Here is a 26568-nt window from a genome sequence, read left to right on the forward strand (position 1 = left end):
ATAAAAAACAAGGATGACAACATCCATAAAAGCGAAGATTTGAAACGGTAGAACAAACAAACATTAGTACTTGTAGAGTGTCAGAACTGAAAAACCAGAACATAAATCTATAAATGTCGAATCAAGTAAATTTGTTGAAAAACTGCTTAAATACAGGATAATGATTAACTTTTCAAAAATAATCCTTCAATTCAGTTTTAAATCATTAAATGACAATCCGTTATTTTATCATAAAAAAACTTTTACTTTTGGAATCGAAACCAAATTAATTGTATTTATATCAATTTGTCAAAATAGTTGGCAAATACGAGAAAAATAGAAAAGTATGTCCATTTTAGCGAAGCATAAAAAATTTAGAATATTAAACTGTGTTTTGATTTTACCAAAATTAAGAATAGCGATTTGTGTATCGATCTCATAATAAGAAACTAAAAACCTTTAAAAAGAACCCAAACATTAATAGTTTAATATAAGTAGTTAGGAAGCGAAATTGGAAAAAGTATCTTAATCAAAATAACATAATATATTGATATTTTCAGTATTGGTTTGGTTTCAGTTAAGCTACCTTTTCCAGGCAACTTTATATGGATGTTTATAAATGTTCTAGATATTTACGAGATCTATAGATAAATTCTCTTCCCCTTTCTTATCTATTAAATTTTGGAGAAAGATAATTTATCTTCTATATTCATATCCCCTAATGTTAAAATATAACAAGGATGACAACATCCTTAAAAGCGAAGCACTGAAACGGTAGGACAAACGGACATGAAAATTTGTATAGTGTCAGAACTGAATAATCGGAATATAAATCTATAAGAGTCGAACCAAAATTGTAAGTAAATTTGTTGAAAAACTGCTGGATACAGGATAATGTTTATGGACTTACATTTTTAGGACTTGATTATAGAGTTGCTTCGCTTATAACATTATACTTTGTTGTCCCAGGAATTAATATACCAAAAATCAGATCAATCGGATGATTAGATCACACTAAAAATTGTTGTTAAAAAGTTAAAAATTAACATGTTTAAAATGGACGTAGGGAAATTTTGGTAATGATTATAGATATGCTACGCTTTCTAAATCGTACCTAACTACTAAAGGAATCAACATGCAAAATTTGAAATTGATAGGACAAGTCTAACATGCCTAAATTACAAAAAAAAGCTATCCGTTACGGACGGACCGACCCTAATTATAGAAAAGCTTCGCTTTTAAAAATATGCTGGTATACGAATGTTTTTTTAAGGTGTCCATTTAAGACAGCAAATTGACTACCTATCTATCTTGAATCAGTATTGCAAAGAACCGGTTCTTATCCAGCTGAAACTATTCAATTTCGAAGCCATTCCGGAAAGGTTTTTCCACAAAATCTTCTTTTTCTATTGTTAATCATAATCCTAATCCTAAAATATGTTTCATTAGAAGAACATTTTATTAATTGCTGTCATACCATACGGTTATTTTATTGATTTCTAACCGTTTACATATTTTTATATCGCAGCTACTCAATGATAACGACATTTCGACTCGAATTCGATGTTTTAGTCTTTTGAAATTAAATCAGATCAATATACCATTTTTATCTTGCTTATAGACTTTTGATAGTCGACTGTTCTTTAATTGTTATTGAGCAAATTATGAATATAAGGTGCTTTTTTCTACAAACTAGGTTAATTGATAGTACAAGAATAATAAAGTATTGCTATTGTGAATTATATCAATTATCATGTTGATCAAATAACAGAACAACAAGGATGACATCATTCATAAAATCGTTGCTCTGAAATGTCAGGACAAACTAACATTAAAACGTGTAGGATGTCAGAACTGATCAAGCATAGTGCAAAAGTCTAAACAAAATTGTAAGTTCATTTGTTGCAAAACTTCTTAAATACAGGATACTGTTCAAGGACATACTTGTACATTGTTGTCCTTGAAATCAGGATTCCAAAAATCAGATGAATAACATAATTATAATATTCAGAAATTTGTTGTCAAAAAAGTAAATAAATCAGCATGCTTTAAATGGACGTACGGACGGACCGACCCTAAATTTAGAAAAGCTTCGCTTTTTAAAATTTGACAGAAAATTGTCCAACCCTAAGACAAATACTCTCATAATCCCGATGATCTTCATAACATCTTCTTAATTTTTCATTGAAATTTGTCGGATGTCATGTCAAAATTTTCGGTCAATGCTTTTAAGATAAGACATGCGGTCTTTAAGTGTGCATACAATTATACTAAATTAAGATTTTATATAAAAAAAAAAACTGTGTTGAAAATATCCATAGATGTTAAGCTTAACGTGTATACATTTTAATATCGAGAATAACAGATCTATAGTAAAGATATATAATACAGATAACTACCTCCCTCCCTTTTTCAATGACCTTTTTCGTCTGCAACCAAAATATATTCTGCAACTTGTTAGTGTTAATATAAGCGACATCATTTGTTGATTTTCGATGATCCCATTGAGGGTTGGCACAAGGACACTGCGATGGAAAGTTACAGTTATTTAACCCATTCCCCCGCTAGTGTTTTACACTAATTCGAGAATTATAGCAAAACAGCCATAAAAATAGATATTCTACTCTTAATACACCATAAGTATCTTATATAGGAATCAGCATTCAAACAATGAAACATTATAGCTCAAAATATCACATTATTCTACAATTTTATAGAAACTCTTTCATGTCAAATGGACATCTAGTTTTCAATGATTTTTGTTTAACGGCTGAAAATGAATTAAGGATGAGATAAACAAGATTATACAGCAGATGAACATACATTTCTCACAGTCGTATTATTAGGTTAGGTTAAAATAGCCCATTAAGATTTGAGCTCCTTGCAAAGTAAATAAAATTAAGTTTCTGTAAAGTTTTTAAAAATGAAAAAGGTTTCCGCAGCCCTATTTGTTTTACCATATATTTTACCAGGGATCTAAAGGGATAAGACAATAGCCGATAAATTAATGTATATCCCCAATGATGATACACAAAACTATCCCTTCTGTAGATAACAACTAGTGCTTAAAACGTTTGTACACTCAACTTAATTAACCAACCAATAAAAATTCGATAAAATTCCCCAAAGTTGTAAAGCCAACAAATAAGAAAGTGTTACTATAAAACTTTTGGGACTAGTGTAATAGACAAACAATGTCTCCTCCATAAAAACTATTAATAAATTGATGCACAGTTTCTGAGCTTTTTTTAGGTACACAATCACACAGATATTTTAGCATAAAAATGTCCTTGTTTAGAACACAAAATGGGATGACACAAATATAATTAAAAATAATAACATTTGTCAGTTTATTGAATCGAGGCTATTTGCACTATTTCAAATTGTCATTAAAATGGGTTTTAATCAGGTATAGGGTATAATTAACAAGCAAAATATATCTAAAATAATATTTGGGGGACAGATGAAAAGTCGTCAATTTGAATAAGTTTTGGCCCCCAACGACACATGAAATTACGTATTGGTTTCGTGATTTTTTTCGATTTAATTTTGTTGTTGGTATAAGCTGCTTTCATTTACTTATTTCCTTATTCTTAATGGCACAGATGCTTTGGGTGGGGGGAGGGGTGTTTAAATTATCGGGTATAGTCCCTTTCGTGGCAACGTCTCTTAAGGGGCGTTTCGTCGTAGTTTCACAGTAGCTTTTTCCCCTATTTCTTGCCCCTGCAGGTGGCTATAACCCTGTGGAGGAGCCAATTTCCTAACCCTGCGGGGCAATCACATATCCCAACTTGAAATAACCTATCAAAGGCTACTGTGAAAATACGACGAAACGCTCCTTAAGAGGTGTTACAACGAAAGGGACTATACCCAAATTATCTTTTAGTGACCTATTCCTGAAGATTCTAAGAGTGTAATGAAAGAATAATTTAGTTTGAAATGAATTAATTGCATAATTTTTATCTTTTCAAAACCTCTCACTTTCATTTTATTTCACTTTTAGTTAGTTTTCTTTCCAGCAAATATAGTGAAATAGCAAAAAAATACATGGTAAAATACTTTCCATCACTGCTTGTTTCAGCTGGCTAAAATTCGGTTCTGAGCTGTGATGAAAACACATTTATTACATGACCAGTAGGTATATACCCTATTGTATTATAGATATTTTACCAAAAATACAGAAATTAAAATTTTCTCAAAGCAAAATTGTTATTTTGAATGAAACGTACTATTATTCCAACTGACTGATTCTGAAGGTTTTCTACCAGAATTAATAAAATTCTACAGAATATAATATTTTAATTTTTATATTCAACATCAAAATATAAAAAAAATAGGGCTTTCCTAAAAAGCATTTGCTGAAGCCATTTGTGAGATTTTAACTTTACCTTTATTTTCAATGGATGTAAATATGGAAAAGAAACATAGAACGGATTTAAAAGTTGGATCGGCGACAGCTGCAAAACAATACTTATGCAAAACTTATTCGCAGTTGTGACTTGATATGGCTGCGGATGCCGCGCTTTTGTGCAATTCTGACTTGAAATAAAGATCAAAGGTTACAAAGATATTATGTGTTCATGTGCGTAACTTTTTCATACGTTACACAGTTTCGTAGTGATACAGGGATAGATCAATGAGGGATACATTAAGTTTCCATCAAGGACTTCACCTATGTATTTGTCCTAACTCCTATTTTGACACTTTTTTTCGTGTGAAAGGCTAAGCGATGGTTAGGGCTGTTTGGTTGAAATCACCGAAATAAGGAGTATTATTTGTTCAATTAGCTGATTATGATAAAATATAGGGATCTAAAGGGATAAGACAATGGTTGATAAGTTAGTGCACATCCCTAATGATGTTACAAAATTACCCCCTCTTGTAGATTACAAATAGTGGTTCAAACGTTTGGACACTTAACTAAATGAACCAACCAATCAAAATTTAATAAAAAGTCCCCAAGGTTGTTAAGCCAACGATTAAGATAATATTATTACGCGACCTTGGGGACTAGTGTAATAAACAGCCCAATTTCCCCTCCCTCCCTGGTTTTTTTATGTTTTTATGTGAATAACTTTTACCCTTACTTTTCCTGCATCTTTGAACTTTGACAAATTAATTTCTTTTTCTATGGCTTTTCTGCATTTTTAATAAAAAATTTCTCATTAAAATGAGGATTTGTGTAAAAAAAGAACATAATTAAATTTAAATGAATCTTATTTTGCTATGAAATATTTTTTGAATAACATTCTTTTTGAATGTTTGTTATTCTATAACAAACAAGGATGACAACATCCATAAATGCGAAGATCTGAAATGGTAGGACGTACGGACTTTTTGGCAAAGGTTATAGAGTTGCTAGGCTTTATAAATACACTGTTATAGGAAAAATCATGTAAAGTTTAAAATCAATAATCGCTTTTAATACCATTATGATTAGGTTCACGTATTCATGTGATATAAAAAGTGCTATGTTTAAGAAGAAAAAAAGAAAATAATATTTTTTAGCTTAAAAAATAAAGTGGAAGGTTTTTTGATGATTCACTAACTGAATATTTGGATTCAACCAACAACAAAAAACCGTAAAGCATAAATTTGACTTGAGGCAATACAATTGAATTTTGCCATAGGTAGGGTCAAAAATTATTCTGGATCAAAAATCTTCATAAAATACTAATGAAATGGAGATTAGTTATTTATCGCAACTTATTGTAGACAGCTTTCCGTGGATATTAAAATAAAAGATTATAAGATTAAAACCAGTTTTGTTAGCCACGAGGGGCTGAAGGGCCGGACTAACAAAACAGGTATTAATTTTATGATTCTTTTTATTGATTTTTAATGTTAGTGGAAAATTGTCTATAATACGACGCTAGACATAATTTTTTAGTATGAGAACCGGTTCTAATCCATCGGATATTAATCGGTTTCGAATGAATACGAAAATAATTTTTACATACTGATGTGGACAAAGTATGCAAAGATATTATCATATATATTTTTAAAAATATTACTATTGTATTTCTAACTCTAAAACGGCCTTCTTTTTTAGTTTATAATATACTAGCGGCTACGCCCCTAGAGGCCTCTAGAGGCACTTGAGGAGGAGGGAGTCGAATTTGATAACCTAATTTTTTATTTTAGATTTTAAAAGAAAAAGTCAAAAAATATTATTGGGGGGTGGAATTTTTTTTCTTCATTTTTTAGAGGGGTTGGAGGTGTCCCACCCTCAATAATATATTTATAAACCTTCCTGGGACCTATGAGAATCTACCCTGTTAAGGAGAACCTGATAAAGGATTATAATATTATAAAGATTGGGTTATCAAATAAATTAGAATTAGAATTAGCATACATTGTGTAAAATAACCCATTCATATTGTAAAAGCTGCAATTAACAAAACTGCGATTTAATTAAAAGATTTTTAATTTTTCTTACTTTACTACGTTTTTATTCTAAATTTATACAGCATCGTGCAAGTATTATACCATCAATATAACTAGAACAAGCATATTTAATGGTAAGTAAGCCTTAAAAGATCGAGAAATCCTTATAATGATGTCTGTTTGTTTGTTCCCAAGGATCTCGCTAACCGCTGAACCGATCGGGTTCTTTTTAACAAGGTAGCTTCTCATATGTCCCGGGAAGGTTTATAACTATTTTGGGGGAGGGAACTACCTCCTTCCCAAGAGAAATTGCCCCTAGAAAAATATACCCCCCCCTCCACAAAAATTTTTGTTTACTTTTTTAAAAATTGCATTCAGATATCATATCCCTGCCTTCCCTGACCCTGCCTTCAGTCATAAACCTCTGGGCCAATTACACCTTCATCAAGTTTTATTTTTAAATCAGGGATAAAGGCATAATACTTCTCAATATGATTGTTTTGTCCTATTGCTTTTTCTCTCACTAGCAGCTGCGCCACTAGCATCTAGGAGCTCTATATTCAAAGGCATATGGAAGGGCAAAAAATAGCCTAAACCCATACCCATACCCAGACTTAAATATAAAAATGATATAACCTAAAACCATCTTAGGACCTATAAGAAGCTTCACTATAAAGGAGAACCATATCAGTTCAGATATTTTGAAATTTTGTTTGTAATTAAAAAGGGAAGAAGACTGTTTTATTTTCTGTTTTTTTTAAAGGTTTACACGCTCTATCCTCCTAAAATAGTCTAAACCCTGCCCAAGGGTACCATATCAGTTTTATCGGTCAACGAGATTTTAATCTATTGAAACACACATCCTGTTTTCGAAAAATATTGATTTTTTCTATTCCTTATCCATTATTCCTAATACAAATTGTTTTTAGAATGAATAGTAAGGCAGGGGTATAGTGAAGGGGTTAAGAATACCCGCAGGGGGACAAATAATTCATTACACTCCTATTCTTTTCAATATTCAATTGAAATGATAATTGATAGAAGTGAAGTTAAATGTTTTATCAGCTACAGGATAGTAAAATAATATTAATAATGAAACAATGAAAATATAATATTACACAGAATTTTTAAAATAGGACAAGAATATGATCAAAAGAAGCGAAGCATTAGTATACTTGAATCATTTGTTTTTAATTCGAAAAAACAATTTGTTTAAATTTAGCGGGTAATGTCAATAAACTACTGAATGTGTCCTCCTCGTTTATAGGTCATCTGATTTTAAGTCAGCTTTTATCGATTTTTTGTGAACTTTACCAATTACTTTTACCACCTAGTATATATACAATGATTTACTTGACTGTTGGTCATGCTACAAAGAACACATAAATGTTTAGTGATTTCCTATTTTTTATCAATTTATCAATTCGTTCTTCCTCTTTTTTTATCTACCTATATTTTGTAAGCTTACTGTAGATCTGCTCTATGACTCACTTTCTCTGGTAGTCCATCCAATAAATCTATAAACATAGATATATAACCAGACCACTACCTGGATCCCCCTGTTGGGGACCTTCTACATCTACTAGCAAATTGCTTTCTGCTCTTTTGTAGCGACTTGGCTGTGTTAATAGTACTGACGCTATTGGTTGATTTTCAAAGACCCATTAAAGTCGGCACAGGGCCCTCAGGTTAGAGAACCCCTTCCCCCTCTATATCCGTAACAATAGTCGCAACTAAAAACTAATTAATTGAATATTTCAGGCATGTGTTAGTGAACAATTTCAAGTTTGGCGTCATCTACCAGCGAGTCGGACAGACCACAGAGGAAGCCCTGTTTGGTAACAGGATACATGGTCCTGCTATGGAGAGATTCATGGAGAGTTTAGGTATGTTTTTATTGGTAATATTGTTTATTACAAAAAAAAAATCATTTATTTATCCATAAGATCATACAACCGCCTCGATCTTGGACACTCCGCCATCGAGTAATTTACTATTTATTTACAATCATAATGTCATAATATTAATTAATAATTATCGGTGGATTGATTATATTTCCCACCACATCTATATTATATACGGCTGATTATACCTAAGGAGGGAGGGGACATTGGTCTGTTTATTACACTACTCCCCAAAGTTTTATATTAACGTTTTCTTATTCGTTACCTTAACAACCTTGGGGGCTTTTATTGAATTTTAATTGGTTGGTTTACTTATTGAAGTGTCCAAACGTTTCAATCACTAATTGTAATTTACAGAAGGAGTAATTTTGTGTATCATCATCGGGGATGTACATCAATTTATCGGCAATTGTCTTATCCTTTTAAATCTCTGGTACATTAAACTGTAAATTTGACGGGTAGCTCTCTAACTCTGGCTTTGGGGAAATTTATTTAATCTTGATTGGTAGTTCAAATTACCAAAGTTTTCAAATAATAATCTTAATCTACAAAAGGGTTGAATTTGTATATCATCATTGGGGATGTACATCAATTAATCGTAAAGCGTCTTATTCTAAATGATTTAAAATATTAACAATGTACTATTTTAAAATTTGTGTATTTAATTAAGTTCATATATAATTAGGATATTTAAAGAATCATTGAATCAGAAATTTTCAAATATTATATTTTATTTCCTGGAAAGGGTTTAAATAACAATTAATTACCACTTCAATTACACACTGTGCAGTTTTTAATTATTTACAAATATGGAATTAACAAATAATAAAAAATATACCTATTACTTTAAAAATATAAAATATTTTAGAAAACGAGGATTATTACGTTTAACATTGAATAGTATTTTTATTTTACGTAGAAATATTTGAAATATCAAGCAACCGAGTAAATTACTTCCCATTTTCACGAGAGGATAATAGACGGACAAAATATTACAGCTATAGAACAGTTTCGCAGCATAAATATCTGAAAATTGCACTACCTAACATATGAAAAAAAGATGTAGGCTGAAAAAAAAGTTTTAGGTTTGCAATTTCTATTGAAAAGGCAAGCACATTTTATAAGACGTTTCTTCAAAAATAGCTTTTTTCCTATTTTTAGCACCTGCGGGGGACCCTAACCCTGTGGGGCCATATCATTACCCTGTGGGGTAATCATTAACATTTACCTTACCTAACCTAAAATAACCTATCAAAAGCAACTGTTAAAATACGACTAAACTCGCTACTTCGTTTTCTTATCATGATCCATATTTTTAGTAACATTTTTTGTTTGATTATTGTTAGAACATTTTCAATAACAAAAAATGCTTGGCTATTGTGCAAGAAAAATGCATGGGCGTTGACCTTAAATTTTAAAGAACAATTTGTCCATTAGGATCTGAGAAAAGTGCATATTGGTGTTCATTTCAAGGATTTTAAAACTGGTTTTTCAAGATTTAGTTCAAGTTTTTTTTTTAATGTTGAACGAGGACATATTTTGTCTATTATATCAGGGAGGGAGGGGACATTGTGCTGTTTATTAATTACAATAGTCCCCAAAATTTATAATAACGTTTTCTTATTCGTAACGGCTAACAACTTTGGGGACTTTTATTGAATTTTTATTGTTTGGATTATTAAGTTAAGTGTCCATACGTTTAAACTAATACATGTTATCTTTAGTAGGGGTAATTTGGTTTATAATCATTTATGGACCTTTGTCTCATCCCTATAGATCCCTGTCTTTAAATGCACTAAAAGTAGCCAACACTGTTTTAGATAAAATAAGGCTGACAAAATCCATAGAAGCAGTGCTCATAATCCTTATAATAAAGTAACAGGATGTCTATCTGTCTATTTGTACTGAAGGATCTCGCCAACCGCTGAACCGATATCGTTCTTTATTACAGGATAAATCCCCTATTTGGGGGGAAGGGGGCACTATTCTGTGGGGATCTTCTATTCTAACCTAAAAATGCGTTTGAGGTCTATGTGCGTTTTGGGGTAATCGGTCGGTTTCTATTTTATTATAAAGCATGCTATGATAACATACATGATAGAAAAGGGGACATAAAGTGATAAATCAATACTTTAATTAAAGCGTCGACAGTTACAGACACTTTTTATCTCACTCATCAACACAATCAATTCTTTACTAGAGATATGCAACATGAAGAAAAACTAGTTTTTCTTGCAAAATGCTTTTGTGTACATAATCAGTTTCAGCATGCTTTTATAGAATTTTGCTTTTATATCCTACTGGTAACAAAATCAACATGCTTTTGCTAATTAAATTACAGTCGAAATAATACATTTCAAGTTAATTTTACATGTATTCAAACATAAAAGATTCAATATAATTTTCCTAGAAAAGAAATAATACTATAGTGATTGTTCCACAAGAACTAGAATAAATATTCTGCAAAATTTAAATTGTTTATTTATACAAAGTTTATCAAAAATTATTTCAAAGAATAAATATTCTTTTAGTGGTTAGAAATAGGGGTTCTATTGTGTATTGGAAGGGGTTCAAAATGAAATGACAGATCATTGGTAGAAAAACAAATGAAAAAGCTGTTAATTAAACTCTTATGTAGCGGAAGCCAAAACTCTGTACGAGACACACACGATCAAGTAGCGTCATGAATCTTCTTTCTTATCTATCTATCATTTTATATCTATCTAATTATTTAGATAGATAGATAGGCACCTAGTTAGATATTATGGAAGCCAAAAACGCTGTATGAAACATACACGATTAAATATCTTCTTTTAGTAGTTCAGCGATAATCAGGGATCTAAAGGGATAAGACAATGGCCAAAAAAATGATGTACATCCCCTATGATGACAGGGGCGTCCAAGCTTTTTATTTATGGGGGGGGGTAAAATTTTTTTAAGGGGGGGGGGGTAAAATAGCGCGCGAAGCACGCCGCAAATTTTTTTTACCCCCCCTCAAAATTTTTACCCCGGGGGTAAAATTTGCTTGGGGGGGGTAATTACCCTCCCTGAAATCTGTTGGCAGGGGTAAAATTTGTTTACCCCCCCCCCCAAAATTTACCTCCGGGGTAAAATTGTTTGGGGGGGTGATTTAAATTTTATCAAAAATTTAGTATTAAAAATGCGCGCGAAGCGCGCAAAATTTTTTTTTGTTAGAGATTTTCTATTTTGGGGGGGGCACCCCCAAGGTAGGGGTAAATTTTAAATAGGGGGGGTAAAATGAAAAAAATTTTGGGCCCCAAATTCGTTTGGAGGGGGGGTAATCGCCCCATTACCCCCCCCCCCCTTGGACGTCTATGTATGATGATACACAAAATCATCCCTTATTTAGACTACAATTAGTGGTTGAAACGATTGAACGCTCAACTAAATGAGCCAACCAATCAAAATTCTTTAAAAGTCCCTAAAGTTGTTAAATATTTGAATAAGAAAACGATATTAAAAGACTTTGGGGACTAGTATAATAAACAGTCCCTTCCTGCACTTAACTTCTTTTTCTTCAACTATTCTGCATTTTTACACACACTTTCACACACACTCACACAAACAAACGAAAATTGTTATCTCGGAGTTTGCAAATATAAGCTAATTAAACATAATTTATTAAAAAATTCAAAATAAAAATTTCGCTATAATGCAAATTTTGCGAAATGATCTATTCAAAAATCGTCGAATTTGCAAAATATGAAAAACTTTTAATCTGCTTGAATACTGATCTAAATTTTAGTAGCGCAGCTGCTTTAAAATGTGTTCTGTCTGTTTGTCGGACTGTAACGCTCACTTGTTCTCCCCAATTCCTTAACTATTCTCTTTTCGATTGTCAAATGTCAAATTGATTGATTTACTAGCAAAATTATCTTTTACAATTAAAGCATTTTTTATTCTGAAAGAATCATGTAAAAAAAATACTTTTTAGCTGATTCGCCAATAATAGAATTAAATCTTTTCATTATTCTGTAGTTATGTAATTTGAAATTGGGAATTTGTACAGGGATATAAAGGGATACGACAATTATCGATTATTTGATGTTCATCCCCAATAATGATATACAAAATTACCCCTACTGAAGATTAAAATTATTGTTTGAAACATTTGAACACTTAACTTAATGAATCAACCAATTAAAATTCACTGAAGTCTTAGTTGTTAAGCAAACTAATAATAAAACATTTTTAAAATTTTTTTTGGAGACTAGTGTAATAAATAGCACATTGTCCCTCTCTCTCTTATTCACATAAACATTTTATTTCTATTTTCCTAAATTAAAGTTGCTGTCTATTGCTGATTCATTATCTATTTATTTCATATTTTTTATGTAACAAGTAATTCTATCTTAGTATTCTAGATATCGAAGGGGATTAGACACCCAATTTAGACATATTATCTATCTTATTTTCTATCTAGGTAACCGAGTCTTGCTATCTGAACACTCTGGGTACCGCGGAGGATTGGACACCCAATTTGGACAGACTGGAGAATACACATTCTATACCACGCACCAGGGATGCTTAGATTTTCATCTTTTATTATTTATCATTCTAAATAATTTAATTAACACCAGCGGCTACGTCCCTAGTAGCCTATAGGGGTACTAAAGGTGGGAGGGTTAACAGTTGACCCTTCCCCCATTGTTAATACGAGTTTTAAAAAGAAAAGAAAAAATATTATTTCTCGGGGTAGGTAATTTTTTTTATTGGTAGGTTGGAGATACCCTCCCCCAAAATAGTTAAAAAACTTTACCTGGAATCTTCACTGTAAAGGAGAACCATATCGGTTCAGCGGTTAGCGAGATACTTTGCTATGTCAAAAATTATTACCACTTAATATATTAGGATGGCAAGCAAATGTCTAATTTAGTAACATATACGAATAAATGAATATACATGAATTGCAAAATCTTTTCTGAATCTCTTTATAATATGTAAAGAAAAAAAACTATTAAGAAATGTATTGAAAACTAAGCATCCATGTTGCTATAGGACAAAGAGATCATGTTCCACGTGGCCACCCTGCTGCCCTACTCCGAGACTGACTCACAACAGTTGCAACGAAAACGTCACATCGGCAACGACATCGTTAGCCTCGTGTTCCAGGAGGGCTCCACACCGTTCTCCCCCGACATGGTGACATCACATTTCCTGCATTCCTACATAGTTGTCACGCCGATAGACGGCGGCGAAAGGTATCGTGTCAGTGTAACGGCCCGCGCAGATGTTCCTTATTTCGGTCCCAGCCTGCCGAGTCCGCCGATCTTCCGGCGTGGACCAGAGTTTCGCGACTGGTTGCTGTGCAAGCTAATCAACGCCGAAACTGCCTGCTACAAGGCGGAGAAGTTCAGCAAGCTGGAGCAACGCACACGCACATCCTTGTTGGCCAACCTAGTCGAGGAGCTGACGTCAAAGACGTCGGATTTTCTCGGCATCCCACCGACTGAAACCGCCGCGGCGAAGCCGGAAAAAACGGAGGAGTCCGGCGGGCTGTTCAAGTCTGTCAAAAAGGCTTTTGCCAACCGGACGAAAAGCCAGGCCGTACCTGATATGTCACATCACCATCACAACAACAGCTCCTTGTACAGTAATAGTTCAAACAACACCAGCAAGTCTATTCCAAAGTCGAAATCAAGTTCCTCGGGCTTCAGCGACCATAATGGCGACGACACAAATTCATCCGTGCACCACAACAGCAGCAGCGGAACTACCGGTAAACGCGGCGGTGGCGGTCTGTTGTCTGCACAAACTCGTCGGGGCGGCACTGGAAAGTCAGACAGTGGTCGGGGTAGTGTTGGTACTGGCAGCGTGACCAGCTCAACGGGACGCGGTAGTTCGCCGATTTCGAGCAGCAGTTCGCCAGATTTGACCACGAGGCTTGGTGGCGGTGGTGGTAACGGGTCGGTTGTCGGCGGTAGCAATGGGACCGGTACCCTGCATTCTGAGTCGGATACATCAAGTCTAAATAGTATAGAGTATGATCAGAGTGGAATGAACAGAATATCTCCCAAGAAACGGACTTCTATGTCAGGTTTGTAATTATATTCCAGTTTATGGCTTCGAAACCGATTAATGTCCGCTGGATTAAAACCGGTTCTCAGCAACACTGAAAAATCATGCATCGTTTTACATATAGTTTTCTACGATTATAAAAATGTACAATCACAAAATTAAAACCAGTTTTGTTCGCCCGTGACCAAAACTAGTTTTTATCTATAATTGTACTACATTCTATATCCGCAAAAATTTGTCTATAATACAATGTGATAAATATCTTTCTTTTTTTGCTAGTAAAAGAGATTTGTTCTCACTCATGGACTAGTGTAAAGCTTCCGTGAGAGTAAAACTCAATCGGTCCTTTTGTTCATGGCCTGTTTAGATAAAAAATTATATCCTATTTTACAAAGTCTGTAGCGAAGGATCTCTTTAACCGATGAACCGATATGGTTCTCCGTTACAGTGAAGCTTCTTATAGGTCCCGAGTAGCCGTAGGTTTTAAATTATTTTTGGGAGGGTATCTCCACCCTCCAAATGAAAATGACCCTCCCGCCCCCCCCCCCAAAAAAAAAAACAATAATTATTTTTCTTTTTAAAACACAAATAGAAATGGAGGGTGGCATTTTCCCGTTCTCGCTTTAAGTGAAGACTTCTAGGGAGTGTACACGCTAGAACTTTCAAAATTTGACAAACATCCGTTTTCAAAGTTTCCTACTCAGAAAAAATAGGTTAAATCAGACACATGGTTTTGTTCTTCAGAAGTACATTTTATTGCAAATCCTTGTTTTAAAGAAGTAAAATGATAGTCAATAACTTATAAAACATCAAACACATAATTTTTTGATTATGTGCAGAATATGAAAAAAATAAACGTCAATTTGTGAAGATTATGAAAAATATTATTTCTTTCGATTTCACATTAAAGTTAATTAAACATTGATTAGTATTATTTAAACTAGAATAAAAAAGATTATTTCGCGCCAATTAAAAAAATATCAAAGAAAATTATCTTTTTTTGCATCCAGCATTATTTGATTACTTTTAACTTAAAACATAGCGTTTGATTGATTAATTGACAATTTTTGTAATATGCATATACTATTGTTTTAAGTAGTAAGATTTTTGTCTGTAACGAAGGATCTCGCCAAACGATTAACAGATAGAGTTCACCTTGACAGTGATACTTCTTAATCTAAGGATGGTTTTAAACTAATTTTGGAGAAGTTACCTCCACCTCCCAAAGAAAAATCGCCCCTAGAAAAATTACCCTCCTTTCAAATTTTTTTAACGTTATAAACTTTAAAAGCTCTTTTTAACACAAAAAAAATACTTTTCTTTAATTTTTCAGGTATAGAAAACCGGGGAGTAGCCCTGGATCCAGCTTGCCAGGAGGTTGTCAGTGGAGCTGTCACAATGGTCACGCTGGAGGGGAATGCCGTGGCCACACAACTTACCAAGCTACAGGATGAAGTCTCCAAGTTAAAGGTATCATAATTTTAACAAACATATTTCTGAATGTTTTTTTTTAATCAAAAACAGAAGAATTTCTTTCAATAAAGTGAAAGACGGCTAAATAACAATCCCCTCTCTCTACACCCTTTACCCCATTCCCTCCTTTTCTATTGAATGAACGAACTGACCAATTTAATATTACAGGTTGACAAGTTGGAGCTTCTGAGACAAAATGTGGCCGCTCAAAGAGAAGTCAAAAGGTAAGAATGATTATGATTTCATTGAATAATTTTGCTTTAACACAATGTACATATTGAGAACTGATAACCTCCCTCCTCATATTTTTAAAATAAATTGAAAATAGAAAAGGTTATAGATTTTTTTCTCCTATCGCCAACCCCTGCGGCTCCTTAACCCTGCCGTTGCTACCCATTACCCAACACAACCTAACCTAAACTAATTTAAAGTAGTAAATAAACAAATGAAAATATTCCCCCCCCCCATTTTTAAATTTAATTTAAAATGGGGACAATTTAGATTTAACTAACCCCTATTCCAGGGAGTAATGGGTCATGAGTTTATAAGTTTATTAAGTTACAAAAACAATTATTTTATATTTAAACACGACTGGTTGAAAATCATTATGTCTACATTTTATCTTTTTTTTGTCGGACCTTATTTACCTTGTTTTTCATAGATTTTTTTAGTTTCTTAAAAACACTAGGTAGATGAACATCATATGGAAAATTTTTAAAAGACTTATTCATGTTAAAAATATCTAGAACGGCAAAAAAAAACACCTTTAACATGAATTTAATTAAATGTTTACAAGCTGAAAGCTAATTAATCAACTAGGGAGGGAGGGGACATTTGACTGTAAATTACACTGGTGCCCAAAGTTTTAGAAACACCTTAATTGTTTCGTTGGCTCACAAACTTTTGTTACTTCTATGAATACTAGCGGCTACGCCTCTAGAGGCCTCTAGGGGCACTTGAGGAGGGGAGAGTCGAATTTGATAACCCAATTTCTTAATTCAGATTTGAAAAAAAAAAAATTTTTGGGGGGGGTTGCCCCACCATTTTTATTTGTTAAAAAAATAAGATAGAAATAGGGACGATTTCTCACTGGAGGGTGGTGGTACCTGGTACCGTACCCTACTCCAAAATAGTTTTAAACCTTCCTGGGTCCTATGAGGAGCTACTCTGTTAAGGAGAACCCGATCGGTTCAGCGGTTAGCAAGATCCTTCAGTACAAACATACAAACACACAGACAAATACACACAAACAGACATCCTGTTACTTTATTATAAGGATTGATTGGAGGGTTTGAAACTAACAGTGTCCAAACATTTCAACCAATAAATTTAAATAGGTTGAGACGACCCTGGCACATGAACAAGTATAAGCCTAACCAGTTGCTAACAGGGATGAGAATGGTCAAAAGTAGCGTGGCAAAAAAGCAGCAAGCTTTTATAGCGAAAAAAGACAAAATTTTATATACGTATTATGAACGATTTGAGTAATTTTTGTTGTTTCCTATTTTTATTTTATTTGTCTTTATGTATGATATTATTTATTATTGTTTTATTTATTGAATTTTAATGTTAATTTTAGAAAACAATGTTATAACAAGTAAAATGGACGTACAGCAAACATGAGTGATCGTTATTATATTGTAGTTTTTAAAACAAGGCCCAAATGTCTTAAAGATTGAAATAAAACAAACTTTTAAGAAAGCTGTGCTAAAAAAAATTACGGAAGTCGCGATATGAACATTTAGCAATTTGTAAAGTCTCATTTAGATCCTACAAGTCATTAACGTTGAGGGATTTTTATAGGTTTTGATTGGTTGGTTTATTGAGTTTAGTGCCCAAACTTATCATCCACTAATTGCAATCTACAGAAGGGGTAATTTTGTGAATTAAACTTGGGGATGTACATCAATTTATCGGCCATTGGCTCATCTCATTAGATCCCAGTTATAAAGTATGCATATTATTCCAATATAACACTTTATTGTACTTTTTTAATCTAAAATATTTGTAGTTTAAGACTTGCTTGTTCTTGGTTTCTTTCAAATGGTTTCTATAGTTTTACAGATAACCTTTTAAATTTTGGGCTGGGTTCTCTAAAAGATTTTTTTTTGTGATTGAATTGTTTTTTTAATGTCGCCCTTTAGGCTTTTTTTGGCTATTTTTATAACCTATTCTTTTTATGGCATTTTAAATAACAAGAGTTTTAAAATCATATCTATAATACAAAGTAGAACGATGTTTGTCTGTTTGTCTGTCTGTTTGTTTGTCTGTTTGTAGCAAAGGATCTCGCTAACCGCTGAACCGATCGGGTTCTCCTTTACAGGGTAGCTTCTCATAGGCCCCGGTATGGTTTATAACTATTTTCTTGGGGGTGGGACACCCCCAACCCCTCCCAAAAATGAAAAGTACCCGCCCAAAATTTTTTTTTCTTTTTAAAACTAGAATTAAAATAGTGGGGTCGATTTTCAACCCCCCAAACCCCCCCACCCCAAAAAAAAAAAATTCCCCCCCCCCAATCTTTTTTTTTTAATTTTTCTTTTAAATCTAAAATACGAAAAATTGGTTTGATCAAACCTCTTGGGCAAAGCCCCTAGAGGCTAGGGGCGAAGCCGCTAGTTTTCTATAAAATAGTAAAGTGATGTCTGCTTGTTTTTGTTTAACTGATATGTCTAAACTTCTAAGAGACTTTTTTCATTTTTCATTGGCAGGTTTTAGTCTATTTTCTAAACGAATGTTGTGAATCTATATAAAAATTATTGGCTTCTTTATCTAAACTCAAATAGTTCTAAAGTACAATTTTTAATAATTTCATTTAGAGTAAAGATTGATTTATCCCACAATGACATATATCTTTAACCCTGGTCTTTCAGATTGTCAATATTAAATGCCAATTATCTTTTTTGTTATTGTGATAAACGGGAGAGGATTGATTTATTAATTGCCTTGACGATTGAAACGAAATAGCATACAAAATCTTTTATTTTGCAAGAATAACCCCCAATCCATAAAGGCAATGATTTTAGTTTTAAAAGAATGGTATAAGTACTGAGGGGTCAGAGGGTGTTACAATTTTGCAGTAAATAATTCCACTAGAAAAAGATATCAGGAAATAAGACAAACATTCTTAAAAAATAAACAGTATTCAATAATAATTTGTTGATATGGTTTAAATATGGAAATAAGTATCTACCTATACTGATGAGACTACCCTAGACTTTTTGTCCGATAATAGATTGTTGATATGTAAGGCTATAAGAGCATATCCTTTTATATAAAGTAGGAATATTTTTTTGTCTGTAGAGAAAGATCTCGCTAACCGCTTAACCCTTAACGGTCGGGAGGGGGGGGGGCGTTGAACGCCCCCCCCATCCGGTTTTTTCTATCTCATTTTCTGTGTGTGAAAGATAAAGAGCCCAAACTGCTTGACTTTTTAAGTATGAGTAAGACACATAACTGAAAGTTGGATTTTTTAAATATCTCCATCCTGGCGGGCACAGGATGCCAGCAAACCTGGCAGGGTAATCCAGGTAAAGAGCAAAAATATTTTTTTGACTAAAACAAAGCATTTTATCATACTAAAATACTAAAAAATCATCTAGTAGTACATCCTTATATAAAATACAGGTGTTCAAGTCAATTTTTGACTTAGAGACTTCAAATTTTAAACTTAAGCTTTTCTTACATGTCTACATAACGTATTAAAATTTCATGAAGATCCGCCGCCGGTTTTTCGCCGATCGCCGACTGCGGCGGCTGGCAGCTGCCAAGTACAGCTGCGGCCGCTGAAATTTATATTTTGATATTTCTAATGAAGATAAACATTAAATATATTTTGATATTTAATGTTTATCTTTATGTAAAATTTACATAAAGATAAACATTTTCTGGAAAAAAATTTTTCTTCTAGCTTCAAAAATAAGAAAATTACAGCCGTTTTAAATTTTTAAGTAAAAAAAGACCTAAAAACAAAGGTTGTTAAATAAAAGGGTGAAGGAAACGAAAATTGACTTAGACTTATAAAAGGTCGGAAATTCATTATCAAACAGGGGACTTGCACAAAAAAATTTAGCCCTCTAGCTCTAATAGGAACTGAGATAATAAGGGGGGCGTTGAACGCCCCCCCCCCCAGGTGCGGCAAGGGGCCCGACTGTAAGGGGTTAAAAGATATAGTTCTCATTTACAGTGAGGCTTTTTATAGGTCCTGGCATGGTTTTAGGCTATTTCATTTTTATAAATAAGTCCTTGTCCTTGATCGATATTTTATCTTTCAATCTAAAATAATAATAAAAGATGCATTTTGTTTTTATGCTAAGAAATAGATATTCTAATCAGGGAGGGAGGGGACATTGGGATGTTTATTAAACTAGTCCTCAAAGTTTTATAATAACGTTTTATTATTCGTTGGCTTAACAACTTTAAGGATTTAATTGAAATGTTATTGGTTTCATTAAGCTACGTGTCCATAAGTTTCAACCATTAATTGTAATCAACAGAAGGGTTAATTTTGTGCATCATCATTGGGGATGTACATCAATTTATTGGCCATTGTCTTATCCCTTTATATCCTTGTAAATACAATAAAGTCGACAATATTCATTGAAATTGCATGTCAACACGATGCCTCCAAGTTTACCTTTCCAACAATTCGTGGATTTATTTTAATTTTTCTGACGGATTACGTAAAGAAAAATACAAATCAATTTTATGCTGAAAATTTTAAAATTACATGGATATAAGGAAAAGTAAATCTTATAACGATACTAAAACGTAACACATTGCAAAAGCTATATTTTTACTAGTTATTTATCTTATCGTATTATATACAGCTTTCCGCGGATATTAAAAGGAATATCCCCGAGGGGACGAAGGTCCGGGCCAACAAAACTGGTATGATTTTTATGATTTTTATTTGAATATTCGTGGAAAATTGTCTGTAATACTATTCATTATTTTTCAGTATTTATGAGAACTAGTTCTAATTCAGCGAATATTAATCTGTTTCGAAGCCATACTGGAAATGACATTTTTCTGATTACTTTTTCCTTGCAAATTTTATATTACACAATTTGTAAAGATTTTGATTTAAAAATTATCAACCTATTCAGGGAGGAAGAGGACAATTGGCTATAATTTAATTTTCACTCTATTCTGCTAAGAATTGAAAGCGAAGCTTTTCTATGATAAGGGTCGGTCAATTTAGCCGTACGTCTGTTACGGTTGGCTCTTTTCGTCATGTCATAGTTGTTTTCTTGATTTAAAACTTAGCATGTGGTGATTCCTGTAATAGTTAGGCACGTTTTGGAAAACGTAACAACTCTATAATTGTTACCATACGCCCCAGCAGGTTGATATTTAACTTTTTTTGACAAAAATTTTATGTAGTATAATCATCCTATTGATCTGTTTTTTTGGAAGCTTCGCTTTAATGGATGTTGTCATCCTTGTCATTTACCAACTTTAAAGGACAATAGTTGATGGAAAGGTAAATATTTTGTTCATTGTGCTATCTTTGCATCCTTGGAAGAAAATTTGATTTGAAAATTATGAACAAATTGCAGCAAATTTTCTCATTTCAATTTGCACAACAACTTTGCATGGGTGTTTCCGTCTTTTTGCAAAATTTGCATTTTTGTTTTCATACCTTGATTACGAGATCTTTAATATGATGATCATCTTTCATATGTTTTTCACAGGACAATTTTCTGTAAAAAAATCACTTTAATAGATAAGCTTTATAACATTTTTTGACCAGTAGAAAAGCCTTCTAAAATAAAGCCAAGCAGTTATCCAGATCTTTTGCTGTTGACAATTGGATGGAAAAAATTCATTTAAAAAAATTTGCTTATTTACGAAAACTTAAATTTTAACAATATTCATAAATATAAAATGAATATAAGTAGGTAGTAACTTTAATTTAAAATTTTATCCTATTATATAAATTAGTACAGTTTTTTTCTAAAGATTGTGATAATTACTGAACTAATTTAGTATTCCATTTTAGGGGAGCTTCACATAGGACCCAGGATGGTTTAAGGCTATTTGTCTATTTGCCCCATTCCTTTTTATAGGGAGCTGCTAGGGGGTGCTGCCAGTAATTTATTTAAACACAAAGCCATATTTTCACATTTAAAAAAACGCTATATCTACTGGACATGAAATATATTTAGATGTTAAATTAAAATCCTTTTATAAATTTTCTCATAGAAAGATGTTTCTTCTCAAATATCAAAATAAGAAATGAATCTTTGTTTGAAACAGTATTTTTTAACACGATATTTAAAAAAAAAATTGAAAAGTTTAAAAATCCTTATAATAAAGTAAAGTTTGTCTGTTTGTTTGTATGAACCGAAGGATCTCGCTAACCACTGAACCGATAGGGTTCTCCTTAACAGGGTAGCTTCTCATAGGTCCCGGGAAGGTTTGTAACAATTTAGGGGGAGGGTACCACCACCTTCTTAAAAGAAATCACAAAAAAATCGAAATTTTAAGAAAAATCGAGATCTGAGCGTAACATAGACAAATTAATTATCAAATTAGATATTTGAAATAAAAAAAACATTTACAGTGCCATTAAAGGCCTCTAGGGGAACTGTTATACAAAAATAAATAGATTTTATTCCTAGCCTTTTGCGAGACATAGGCGTACATTTAATTTTTATCGATTACGTAAATCACTTTTAAAATTCAAATATTGGAAATGTAAGCAAAATTTATAATTCTGTGGAAAAGTAATAATTTCAGGGATGGGAATATGAAGAGAGAGAGAGAGTTATTTATCGCATCGTATTATTGACAGTTTTCCGCGGATATTAAAATGAAAAATTGTCAGATTAAACTAGTTTTGTTAGCCCCCAGAAGCCGAAGGGAGCTATCAAAACTGGTATTTCTGTTATGGTTTTTATTTTATTATTCGCGGAAAATTGTCTAATATGATGCTATACATGATTTTTCAGTATGGCTGATAACAGGTTCTAATTGAGCGGATATTATTGGTTTCAAAGCCATACTGTAAAAAATTTGCCTAGATTAATTACTGTTAAAAAGATTTTTATAGCAACAACAAAAAAATTATTCTTGTCTGTATTTTATTAAAGCATTTTAAATAAGAAGCGAAATATATTTTCTTTCAGTGCAACATCCCCATCCCTGAAAAAATTGCTTAGAGAAGCAATATTAATATTTTAAAAAGGAGAGAAAAAATTTATGGATTTTTTCTTCATATTTATCTGCTTTTATTTGTAAATTGTTTCGGTAACATTTAGATTTCATCCAACCAACTATTGTAATGAGCTACGCCTGTTATAGGTCAAGGCATTCTAAAGAAACTACTCTTTTTATCATTTCTTATGTCTTTTGTCGTGGATTTCAGGAAGAATCTAAACCGTTACTGCAATGAATGTAGAATATACGTGGATGTTATGCCAGGGGAAAAAATGTCGTCAATTTAGGTTGCTATTTCATTTCAGTTCGTTTACAGTAGGAGGGAGGGGATGGGGAATCGTTACTTTAGCCCGCTACACGTTTAACTTTATTAGAGTACATGATAATTTGGTGTAAGATCCAAGTAATAATAAATACATTGTTACTGCTCCGACAGTTAGCGGACAGGGTCACGCAAAATCAGCGCTGCGTTCAAGAATTGTAATGAAAAAGACGCAATTTAAAGTATTTAAAAAAGTATAATGGATGTCGACATGTTCACTTAAGACCTCGTAATTCCAAAAGTAAACTTTATGGTCAAATACAAAATACTAAAAAACAAGGATGACTACATCCATACGGGGTCAAGAAATGTAAGTAGTAATGCCTTATTTTATTTTACTAAAGGCTAGCTAAATACCAAAGAGAGAGTGGACAATGGGCTGTTTATTACACTATATTAACGTTTTCTTATTCATTGGCTTAACAACTTAGGGGACATTTGTAAATTTTGATTGGTTGGCTCATTTTAAATGTTTCAACAACTAATTTTAATCTACAGAAGGGTCAATTTTATGTTTAATCATTGGGGATGTACATCAATTTATCGGCTATTGTCTTTTAGATCCCTGGTTAAGAAAAAAGTCGGATGTACATACAAGCCAAACTTGATAGTTGCTGCGCTTCTTGTAAAATGTTTGTCCACTATTGCTGAGTAACAAGCTTTGCATACAAATTCAAATTGCTCTTTTTTGGTTAGTCAAAGGGTTGGAATTTAAAAAGGAAATTCTTTCTGTTCACAAGAATATAAAGTCTTGAATTCAGTTGTTCTCCCCCATGTTTGTTAAAAGTAACAAGTGTTAAATGTTTGTTTGTCTTACCTTCTCAGAGCTTCTCTTTTATGAATGTTGTCATCCTTGTTTATCTTTATTTCATACATTTTAATATTCTTTTTGAAATCCAGCAATAAATAAGGCAGATACTATTATATTTCTTTCCTCATTTCGAATAACTATACCCTAGTAATCTCTGTCTCAGCAATTTACCTTTTTTTGTGCTTATATAAGCATTTTTGTCAGATTTAAGTAGGACGTGCTCACATCAGGAAAGTCCGCACTTTACAACAAAAGTGGCTTACTTAAATCGGACATGTCGGACTAACGAGCCATTTTCGTAGGTTAATTGCTTACTTGAAGAACTATTATTGCCCTATAAACCCCTAAAAAACCCCAAAAATAAGGGTGGCTGATAAGAATCAGCAAAATCGGACGCTTTTGAGGTAAATGTCTTACAGATTAAGATTTTAATCCGGATTATTTTTCCTCAAAATTTAATCCCTTCTCAGCCATTTAGGCTATATTTGTAGTTGATTGCTTACTTAAACAAGCCATTTTTGTGATTAATGTCCTACTTATATCTTCCATTTTTGCTACAAAATCCTTACTTAAACAAGCAATTTTTGTGATTAATGTCCTACTTATATCTTCCATTTTTGCTACAAAATCCTTACTTAAACAAGCCATTTTTGGGGTTGATTGCTTACTTAAATCCTCCATTTTTGCTGCAAAACCCTTACTTAAGTAAGCCATTTTTGGGGTTGATTACTTACTTAAATCATCCATTTTTGTTGCAAAATTCTTACTTAAATAAGCCATTTTTGGGGTTGATTACTTATTTAAGTAAGGTTTTTGCAACAAAAATGGATGATTTAAGTAAGTAATCAACCCCAAAAATGGCTTATTTAAGTAAGGTTTTTGCATCAAAAATGGATGATTTAAGTAAGTAATCAACCCCAAAAATGGCTTATTTAAGTAAAGATTTTGCAACCAAAATGGATGATTTAAGTAAGTAATCAACCCCAAAAATGGCTTATTTAAGTAAGGATTTTGTAGCAAAAATGGATGATTTAAGTAAGCAATCAACCCCAAAAATGGCTTATTTAAGTAAGGATTTTGCAACCAAAATGGATGATTTAAGTAAGTAATCAACCCCAAAAATGGCTTATTTAAGTAAGGTTTTTGCAACAAAAATGGATGATTTAAGTAAGCATTCAACCCCAAAAAAGGCTTATTTAAGTAAGAATTTTGCAACCAAAATGGATGATTTAAGTAAGTAATCAACCCCAAAAATGGCTTATTTAAGTAAGGTTTTTGCATCAAAAATGGATGATTTAAGTAAGTAATCAACCCCAAAAATGGCTTATTTAAGTAAGGTTTTTGCAACAAAAATGGATGATTTAAGTAAGCAATCAACCCCAAAAATGGCTTACTTAAATCATCCATTTTGGTTGCAAAATTCTTACTTAAATAAGCCATTTTTGGGGTTGATTACTTACTTAAATCATCCATTTTTGTTGCAAAAACCTTACTTAAATAAGCCATTTTTGGGGTTGATTGCTTACTTAAATCATCCATTTTTGCTACAAAATCCTTACTTAATTAAGCCATTTTTGGGGTTGATTGCTTACTTAAATCATCCATTTTTGTTGCAAAAACCTTACTTAAATAAGCCATTTTTGGGGTTGATTACTTACTTAAATCATCCATTTTGGTTGCAAAATCCTTACTTAAATAAGCCATTTTTGTGATTAACTTCCCACTTATATCTTCCATTTTTGTTACAAAATCCCTACTTAAACAAGCCATTTTTGTGATTAAATTCCTACTTATATCTTCCATTTTGGCTACAAAATTCTTACTCAAAAAGCCATTTTTGTGATTAATCTCCCACTTATATATTCCATTTTTGTTACAAAATTCTTACTTAAACAAGCCATTTTTGAGATTAATTTCTTACTTAAATCTTCCATTTTTGCTACAAAATCCTTACTTAAACAAGCCATTTTTGTGATTTATTTCCTACTTTCATGATGAAAATTGGCAAAATTTAACCTATAATTAACGTAAAAAAAAAACTTTGTAAGTCAAATTATATTAAACTACATGATATTATACAGTATTACAATACATTCAACAATTTTATATTCTTTTCATGTTTAAAAAATGACTGATGAAAATTTGTTTTAAATTTATACAAATTAGATGTTTAAATCAAATTCACTAGTTTTCTGCATAAATCAATCTTCTGTTTCTGATTTAAAGTTGTGTTATAAAGTTCCAGCAAAACCACTCTAACCACAGACTGAGACAATCTGTCTTTGGAGTGATTCTAATGTACTCTAATGATATTTTGACTTATCAACTCTGTTCTCCAATGAAGTAAACTCCTGAGAAAAAATTACTAAAAATAAAATATATTTAATATTGATATGAAATACACAAAACTACTCTTTCTAACATATGTTTCTTTAATATTTACAATAAATATTCATGAATTATTATTAACATTTAGAATAAATAAATAATAG

General features: G+C 32.3%; 1 protein-coding gene across 4 annotated transcripts in view; it reads left to right on the plus strand.

Moving 5' to 3' along the window:
* LOC145306091 (rap1 GTPase-activating protein 1-like) overlaps positions 1–26568 on the plus strand; it is a 231283-nt gene that overhangs the window by 161998 nt on the left and 42717 nt on the right. For 2 of the 4 annotated variants that reach the window (XM_080148037.1, XM_080148056.1), the window contains exons 6-11: positions 8128–8252; positions 12715–12810; positions 13288–14328; positions 15643–15779; positions 15951–16006; positions 17120–17365. In XM_080148037.1, the coding sequence (XP_080004163.1) occupies positions 8128–8252; positions 12715–12810; positions 13288–14328; positions 15643–15779; positions 15951–16006; positions 17120–17270 (1606 nt within the window). In that variant the 3' untranslated portion in view covers positions 17271–17365. Of the gene's footprint in view, positions 1–8127; positions 8253–12714; positions 12811–13287; positions 14329–15642; positions 15780–15950; positions 16007–17119; positions 17366–26568 lie in introns of those variants that run through there. The other 2 variants (XR_013874890.1, XM_080148043.1) reach the window with 1 other exon arrangement.

This window comes from Acartia tonsa, chromosome 2 (assembly GCF_053477335.1).
Source record: "Acartia tonsa isolate MP-2025a chromosome 2, ASM5347733v1, whole genome shotgun sequence".
In the NCBI taxonomy this organism is placed as follows: Eukaryota; Metazoa; Arthropoda; class Copepoda; order Calanoida; family Acartiidae; genus Acartia; species Acartia tonsa.